The sequence below is a fragment of the Hordeum vulgare genome, chromosome 4H (genome assembly GCF_904849725.1).
Source record: "Hordeum vulgare subsp. vulgare chromosome 4H, MorexV3_pseudomolecules_assembly, whole genome shotgun sequence".
NCBI classification, from domain to species: Eukaryota; Viridiplantae; Streptophyta; class Magnoliopsida; order Poales; family Poaceae; genus Hordeum; species Hordeum vulgare.
This window is the reverse complement of record NC_058521.1, coordinates 100469462-100478187: the sequence shown is the minus strand read 5'-3', so window position 1 is coordinate 100478187 and position 8726 is coordinate 100469462. Positions and strand designations below refer to the sequence as shown.

General features: G+C 44.8%; 1 protein-coding gene across 5 annotated transcripts; it reads left to right on the top strand.

Annotated features, from left to right (window-relative positions):
* Nucleotides 1-214: 214 nt before the first annotated feature.
* Nucleotides 215-4022, top strand: LOC123448022 (putative peroxisomal acyl-coenzyme A oxidase 1.2). 5 transcript variants are annotated; one of them, XM_045124784.1, is made up of 7 exons: nt 236-379; nt 820-898; nt 1045-1115; nt 1481-1691; nt 1832-1919; nt 2002-2164; nt 3472-4015. In XM_045124784.1, exons 4-7 carry the CDS (start codon nt 1575-1577, stop codon nt 3854-3856), a joined length of 753 nt encoding a protein of 250 aa, XP_044980719.1. In that variant the 5' UTR covers nt 236-379; nt 820-898; nt 1045-1115; nt 1481-1574; the 3' UTR covers nt 3857-4015. The 5 variants fall into 5 exon arrangements, with proteins under 5 accessions (XP_044980722.1, XP_044980720.1, XP_044980724.1 ...); XM_045124787.1 differs by lacking the exons at nt 820-898; nt 1045-1115; nt 3472-4015 and adding exons at nt 2265-2317; nt 2753-2897 and having other exon boundaries at nt 215-379; XM_045124785.1 differs by lacking the exons at nt 820-898; nt 1045-1115 and having other exon boundaries at nt 215-379; nt 3472-4022.
* The last annotated feature ends 4704 nt before the right edge of the window (nt 4023-8726 follow it).

The following is an 8726-nucleotide window of genomic DNA, read 5'->3' as shown; positions in this document are numbered from 1 at the left end:
CTAATGGCGCACCGAGGCAGAGTGCACCATTACTAGTTTAACTAGTAATGACGCACCACTCACCGAGTGCGTCACTACTATATTTTTTTTTCTTTTACAAAACTACTAATGACGCACCATTCAGGTGGTGCGTCATTGCTATAAAAAAAGATTACTAATGGCGCACCCCTGAGGATGCGCCATTGCTATCACCCTCGCTAAAATCCCGATACCAGTCCCCGCGCGGCCCGTGTGCCCGTATCGACCAAGTCGAGCTTGCTCTCCCCCGTATCCCTCCCCTTCTCCTGCTCTCCCTCCCAGCGGCGGCCGCTTCGTCGGCGGCGAGCCTCGTCGGACGCGCTCCTCCACGGCGTCGGGTACCTCCCCGCGCGGCCCCTGGGTTAGTCTCCTTCCCTTCTCCTCCCCCCTCCCTCCCTCTCCCGCTCGTCCCCATGGCCCAAGGGGGGCTGGCGACCTAGGGTTAGGTGCAGAGCTCCCCGTCGTGCCGACGCCGTTCTCGCGTGCTCGTGCGCTGCCGACGCCGCCCCGTCACGCGCCCGCTGCTTCTCGCCTCGCCCCCTCCCAGTCCCTCCCCTCCCCAACCTCGTGCTTCTCGCCTCGCCCCCTCCGACTCCAACCACACCACCCCACCCACGCGCCGGCAGCAGCTACCGCTAACTAAGATGGCGGACGCCGGAGGGGAGCCCGACCACCTGGCCGGGGAGAGGGAGGGAGGGGGAGGAGAAGGGAAGGAGACTAACCAGGGGCCGCGCGGGGAGGTATCCACGATCTATTCTGCTTCATCTCATCCATTCCTCACCTTCTCCGTGCAAACCACAGATGCTTTGCCGCCGCGAATCGGATCTGGCCGGCCGCGAGGGCCTTCTCTGGCGCTCCGGCTGGGGCGGCCGACCCGCAGGTACTCTCTCTCTCTCTCCACGAGAATCACTTGTGCCGTGGCCTTGTAGGGTTCAGAGAGACGACCCGCTCAGGGTGCCCGCGGATTGCTAGATTGGTTCAGGTTTCGTTCCTAATGCGCGATTGATTGTGTCCCTGAACATGTAGGGTGGCCCGTAGAAGGTTGCTATCGTCAGTGGAGGCATGGTGGGCCTGGCTGTTGCTTGTGCACTGTGTAGGTATTGCTGCCTTCGTGTACTTCTGTTCATTGCTCCCAATTGTTCATGAGCTCAGCTTCGTGTTGCTCTATGGCTGAGAATCAATCCGTATAATCGGTAGGCTACAACGTTAGTTATAATAAGAGTAATACAGTTCTCAGGAGTTCTCGCTGCCATTTTACTAGTTCAATGTCAAGTATTGCTAATCCTGTTGGTAGTACACGGGAGTTTGTTGGCTGTACCAAACGCCTCGTGTATGAGTTTTCATAAGTTTGTCCTCAGAGTGCTTGAATTATCTTTGATCTCTTGATGACTGCAACTAGGAACATAAATTAACTTATTTTCTCAAATTGGCAACAACACTTAATGTGATGCTTCTTTTGCAGGGCATGTTTGTTCCTGCCATATAAGGGCAAGGGACTGAAGAGCAACAGAAGAAGTGGTTGCCAATGGCGTACAAGTTCCAAATAATTGGATGCTATGCTCAGACTGAACTTGAGCATGGTTCAAATGTTTAGGGTCTTGAGACAACTGCCACATTTGATCCAAGTACCGAGGAGTTTGTTAATGCACAGCCCAACTCTGACCTCTAGCAAGGTAACGTTTTGTAAACCTGCTTATATAGTTTGCTTATTTATTTTAGGATTTTGCTTTCTTAGTTATATTTTCTTAGCAATCCGAAATTTCTCAAGGGCCTCCTTTTGCATGGTTAATGATTTCCCCTCTCCAATGTGCAGTGGTGGCCTGGCGGCTTGGGCAAATCTTCCACTCATGCAGTTGTCTATGCTCGTCTCATTACGGAAGGAAAAGACTATGGCATACATGGTAAATCATTCTGCATTTTATGGTTGACACTTAAGTGGGCTTTCCCTTTGCGAACTGTAACTTATGCACATCCATATTTCAGGTTTCATTGTGCAGTTGCGAAGCTTAGATGACCACTCTCCTCTTCCTGGCGTTACTCTCGGTGATATTGGTGGAAAGTTTGGCAGTGGGGCGTATAACAGCATGGATAATGGTGTTCTGCGCTTCGACCATGTGCGCATCCCAAGGGATCAAATGTTGATGAGGTTGGTCCGTTGGCATGTTTTTTGTTCTGCCACTTTATGTGTGTACCAATATATCTTGTTAGTTTGCTGTAATCCTCCTAAAATATGCCATGTTTTCCAGAGGCTCATGCCTGTACTACTGGGCTCAAGTCTGTGACAACATCTGCCACAGCTGTACGTATAATCAATTAATTCAGCAATGCCTTAAACAATTATATCTGTTTGCTTGTTTCTACTAATTTGTGCAAATGGAACCTTCCGCTTTAATCAGTTCATCTTTATCATTTTTTGTTTATACCATGTCAACCAAAAACTGAGCTCTAAATTTCCCCATTTTTTAATTTATTTTGATACTAGATCTTGTCAATGTAGTTGTGTTGATGAAGCAACATTGGAACATACGAAATTTACACTGTCTTGTAACAGCTTATAATTAGGATTTCACATGCATGGTCTAGCCAGTTTATATAATGGATGCATTTCACAATTTATGATTACAATATATGATTATACTAGAAATGTCAGAAGTTTGTGAGCTGCAACTCTTATTTTAGTTACTCCTATAACGTATTGGATTCTAATTTGTGAATCTTCTTGACATATGGCCAGATGTTACAGATTCTGTGTACTGGAGTGTTGTTCATATTTTTAACATTATCCAAAGTTGCCTTACTTTGACGCCTTGTTGTCCCGTCAATATTGTTATTATGTACACCAAGTAGGGAGATCTTAGAATGACAAATAGTTTGGGTAATTCTTGATAATGTTTATTCTGACAAGGATACAATTCTATTTACAAATCACTGCTCTGGAGACTCTAACTATCACACTCACTGTAAGAATGTCATCAAGTGAGAACAGATTGATGCAATACACCAGTCTACAATAACTTGAACTAAAAGCACTTCTTCTGTGACAGAACTTGTAAAGTTGTAGCCTTATTTTACTAGGATCAAGGGGAAACTATGGATTATGGTTGCACAACAGAACGTAGACTTTGGTTTGTGCAGTTGTGGTGATCATATCCATGATTCAATGGTATAATTATAGTTGTAGCTATAGTTGTTTATTCCACTCAAATGCGCCAGGATATCGGACGTGTCAAGCATGTCTTCTCCATGTGCACCCGCCTGAAAAAATACAAGCATGAATCTTAGTTTAGAAAATTATTACACGATTATATTCTTTTTTATTACTGACCTTGAATTAGGCTATCATGTACGTGACTTATTTTTTTACTTTAGTTGATAAGTCAATACCCATCGGCCATATGATTGCTGTGTTTTCATTCTTAGTAACAATGGTAACTAAAGTAAGCACATAACCAGAACCAAAACGATGAAGCAACTGAAGAAAGCCACAGGAGAGGAGAGGACTCCAAGAGATGATCCAATGCGCGTCGAAGGGTACACATGCAGCATAGAGGGCTGTTCGATGAGCTTCGGCACGAAGAATGAACTGTCCCTGCATGAGCGCCACATCTCCCCGGTGGATGGCTGTGGAAAGAAGTTCTTCATGCACAAGCATCTGCTGCAGCACCGCGAGGTTCACACCGAAACGACGAAGCAGCTGAAGAAGGCTACAGGAGAGGAGAGGACTCCAAGATATCATCCGATGCACGTCGAAGGGTACACTTGTGGCATCGAGGGCTGCTGGATGAGCTTCGACCGAAAAGGGAACTGTCCCTGCATGAGCGTGACTTGTGTGTTCTAGATGATTGTTAAGATGGTCAAAACTATGCTTCCTCTAGGTTAATTTGTTTTTCAACTTGCGTTCAATGTATGTGCATGTTTATAAACATATTTTCATTGTGGTGTAATATGTGTTTATCTTGAACCTTCTTGTGGGTGTGAGGATAATAATTGAATATTTTTAGAGCTGGTAGTATAACATGTGGCGCACCATGAGCTATACTAATGGCACACCTGGGAGGCATACTAATGGCGCACCTGGGAGGCATACTAATGGCACACCTGGGAGGCATACTAATGGCGCACGATGAGCTATACTAATGGCGCACTGCCTGGTGCGCCATTAGTATACCAGATACTAATGACGCACCTGTGGTGCATCATTAGTAAAAAATTCTAATGGCGTGATGCTAGTGGCGCACCTATAGTGCGCCATTAGTAGCCAAAACAGGTGCACCACTAGCATGCCTTTTTCTAGTAGTGGTGAGACTATGCATTGTATGATTGCTGTCCTAAATGGTGCCTAATCGAAAGGGTTGGGTGGACGCGTAACCAATTAGACTAGCATATGACACGATGGATGGTATGGTCTCACTGACCATGTAGCATTGGATTCTATCCGGATAATATGGACTCAGAAAGATCTGATTGGATTTGATGTGTAGTCCGATCTGAGTGGAGATAAGATCTGAGTTTGACAAACCCAACTATGAGACACAACGATAGGTCATATGTGAGTCTCTAGCACAACATACGTTCTATGTCCTAAGACCTAAGTCGGAGAATGTACTTAGGATGGTGACAGTCCTAGTTTGGGCCGACCAAATGGTACTCTGTGACTGGATAGTTGCAAAGGTAGGTTTCGGGCTTGTCCAGACCTATGCTGTAAGACATGCTGGAGCAACATGGTCTTTACGCATTTGGTCAGGAGAGATATAATCTGGGCCCCGCCGATTATCCGACCTGGATAAGCATGGCCATGCGATGAGGATTATGAGATAATCTGAAGTGTTGGTCGGATTAAGCGAAATGAGAAAGGGGTCATGCTACAACAAGAATGACCATGTCGCCTTGAGCACGACAACATGTATCGTGTGGGAAAGGGTACATAAGTGTGAAGTACAAGTTCGCCTAACCAACTTCATTGAACACTTGGAGTCGACAACCTTTGCTAGAGGCCACTACTAACTAGTCGAGTCAGATGTGATGTGACTTGCGACCAATTGAATGAGAGCCTAAAGGGACGCACGCTTAAGGGAAGGAACATGTGGGCTTTAGGATCCAAGCTAGGCCCAAGAGTTGAGACCGTGGCGGATGCCTATATATAGTGGAGGTGTGGAACACTTAATCAGTTGATCGCTTCGGCGCCACCATTAGGTCTTTGCATGTGTTTCAACTTGCCACCTCCACTCACCGCCGACTATGTGATCTGGATCTAGCAGTCCGCCGCAGACTGTTCCTCCTACATGTGCATATATGATTAGAGGTGGTGCACTTGCGCCGCTCTGGCGAACCTGTACGTGGGATCTGACGTCTAGCTGTTCGAGGGAGTGGATCCGGTGATCGGCTATTCGAGGGAGATTGGACGAGGAGGAGACAAAACTCGTGGACACACTACCAGAACTTTACTTCCGCTGCACAACACTGCGCGTCTAGTGGTAATGTTCTGTGATCCACGTCTATAGCATATTCTTGGCTGTTCTACGTATAGGAAAATTTTAATTTGCATGCGATGCACTTACGCTAGATCCCAACAGTGGTATCAAAGCCTATGCTATAGGTTTTGGTTTTAGATCGGATGCATATTTGATATGTGGATGCGGCATATGAGATCTATTGACGTTCATGAGATCAGCTATGTGGATGGTTGATAAGATCAAGTGCACATCGGGATCGTTGATGCTATGTTTTCTATCAATCGGAATCATTAAGGTCGTGACACAACCTACCCCTATCGACCGGTTTCCGCCATCGAGGTTAACTGTGAAACATAAATCTAAATTGGGTTCACGATGATCGATGAGATCGGTCTGATGAGAAGATTCGGCATGATTGGAGTAGAGATTCAATTTGTGATTTCAAAAAACGCACGGACCACCGTGTGCGTAGTGCGGTATATTTTGTACACGATCACACAAAATAGTAGAATGCGATTCTATGCATAAGTTTGTTTTGCAGGTTTGATGTGAATAGTATGGCTCATGTGTATATGATGCATCTGGGTAATGTAAGATGACCTGCGTGCATTGATTGTCATCCAGCAGGAGCCAAATTGCTGTCATTATATTTTATAATGACCTGCATGTCGACTTGTGATTCTCTGTAAATTAATTACTACTTGGGTTGTTGGAGGAAAGAAGTCAAGTTTGAGGTGGGGTGACGAACAAAATGGAGTTCCACCCTAGTCATTGGAGTTGGAGCCGACCTGGAAGTATCTCTATGAAGGAGCCATACCATTTCACATATTTAGGTTTATATGTGATTGATATGGCTTCTTGTTTCTATGCATGTTAAAATGATAGAAAGATCCCTTGTTAATATCAAGCACATTACCATTCCCGATATTCCACCTTCGCACGTCAAGTACGTCTAGCAATGGGCTCATAAAATTGAGGTGGTACTAGGTGTCCTTGATCTGGAGGGTTCGTGTCCGACATGGACATGCACTCCATTAGGTTAACTTGACAAGGCTATAAAGACGGTTTTGGGCCTTGTGGCAAAGAAGGTTGGGAGCCGGGGTATGAGAAACCTACCCGACCGACATGAGTTGTATAGAGATACGATGGGCAAGGATTTCCTTGCGAGATAGGCAAGTTGACTAGCAGTGATGCTAAATCGCAGTAGTCGCTTGTGTTAGTCGGATCCTGAATTATTGATTGTTTGCGGAGGGATGCCGACTTTAGTGGGAGTAGTTCTATTTAAGGATTTAATTACTCTACATAAATACATTTCTTAGTGATAGCATACTTTCTATTGTAGATCAATGGCACCACCTGCTCAAAACTTTGAGTTAAAATTAATTCTGGAAAAGGATAAACTGAATGGAACAAACTTTACCACCTGGTATAGAAATTTGAGAATTGTTCTCAAGCATGATAAAAAGGAAGATGTTCTAGAGGATCCACTTCCAAAGGTACTTGCCGATAATGCTAATGCCACAATGCCTACCAGAAACTAGTTGATGCATCGAACGAGATCAGCTGCCTCATGCTAGCTTGTATGGTGGCCGATTTGGAACATCGTTTCGAAGATATTGCAACTTTCGATATGATCGAGAGTCTCAAGAGCATATTTCACATGCAGGCTAGGATTGAAAGTTTCAATGTGTGGTGATCCTTGATTGATTGTAAGTTGAAGGAAGGTGATCCACTGAGCCTGCATGTAATCAATATGATCGTATACGTGCAAGATTTAGATCATTTTGGCCCCTCGCTCTTGGAAGAGCTGGCTACTTATGCAGTTCTGGGTTCTCTTCTAGCTAGCTATGGGACGTTGATCTCAAACTACCACATACATGGCATGGATAAGAAGCTCACTGAATGGCATGGTATTCTCAAGGTGGCACATCAGGATATTAATAAAGGCATGCATGAAGTTTTGATGGTGCAGAACTCAGCTAAGTCAAAGAAGAGTTTGTCCCAGAAAAAGGGTAAGGCATAGGGTACGGAGAAGGTTGTCTACGCCGCTGAGCCGAAGTCTAGACCAAACTCAAAGACCATTTTCTTTCATTGCAAGGAAGCTGGTCACTGGAAGAGGAACTACAACAAGTGGCTTGCTGGGCATGATAAGAAGGCCGAAGATGCTTCTTCAGGTAAAGTTACACTTGTTACACATGTTATAGGAATTTACCTTACTGACATAGCTAGTAGCTCTCTGGTATTTGATACCGGATCGGTTGTTCATATTTGCGACTCGATGCAGGGGCTAGTAAGAACTATGCGTGTGGCACAAGGCGAGATTGACATCTTGGTCGGCAACAAAGCAAGAGTTGCTACACTGGAGGTCGGCACGATGCAGCTCCAACTTCCTTCTGGATTTATTTTGGAATTGATTAATTGTTATTGCATTCCTGTACTTAGTCGAAACATTATTTCTGCCTCATGCTTGACGAGTCATGTTATGAATTCAATTGAAAGGATAATGGTTGTTCAATTTATTTGAATGGAATGTTCCATGACTGCGTACCCATTGTAGATGGGCTATTTATTTTGAATCTGGAAACGAAACCGGTCTATAACATGAACGTTAAGAGGCGTATGCTCAATGAGATAAATTTGACATACTTCTGGCATTGCTGGCTTGCACATATTAGTCTAAAACGCATGAAGAAGCTCCACGATGATGGACTCCCAACTTCGTCTGACTTCGGGTCGTTCAGGACATGCAGATCATGATTGCTAGGCAAGATGAATAAGTCTCCTTTTGCAAAGAGTTGTGAAAGGGCGTCCAAGCTATTGCAGCTTATACAGAGTGATGTGTGTGGCCCAATGAGAAAAACGGAGAGAGGTGGCTATCAGTACTTGGTGACTTTTACCAATGACTTGAGTAGATATGGGCATATCAATTTGATGAGGCACAAGTCAGAAATTTTTTAAAAGTTCAAAGATTATAAGAATGAGGTTCAAAATCAGATCGGCAAGACGATAAAGTTTGTGTGATCAGATTGTGGAGGTGAGTACACGAGCCATGAGTTTGATGATCATCTAAAATGCCGAGGTATAGTACATCAGCTCACACCTCCGGGTATGCCACATAGAAATGGCGTGTCAGGATAGAGAAATCGAACCTTGTTGGACATGGCCAGATCAATGATGAGAAAATCAGATTTACCCTTGTCATTTTGGGGATACGCTCCAGAAATTGCCGTTTTCACACTTAACATGGTACCATCA

What these genes read in the sequence shown, in the direction of transcription:
- LOC123448022 (XM_045124785.1), top strand. Translation starts at nt 1,575, where the DNA reads ATGCTCAGACTGAACTTGAGCATGGTTCAAATGTTTAGGGTCTTGAGA. An exon ending in CAACTCTGACCTCTAGCAAG is followed by an intron (nt 1,692 to 1,831) that starts GTAACGTTTTGT and finishes TCCAATGTGCAG; the next exon opens with TGGTGGCCTGGCGGCTTGGG. An exon ending in AGGGATCAAATGTTGATGAG is followed by an intron (nt 2,165 to 3,471) that starts GTTGGTCCGTTG and finishes GCACATAACCAG; the next exon opens with AACCAAAACGATGAAGCAAC.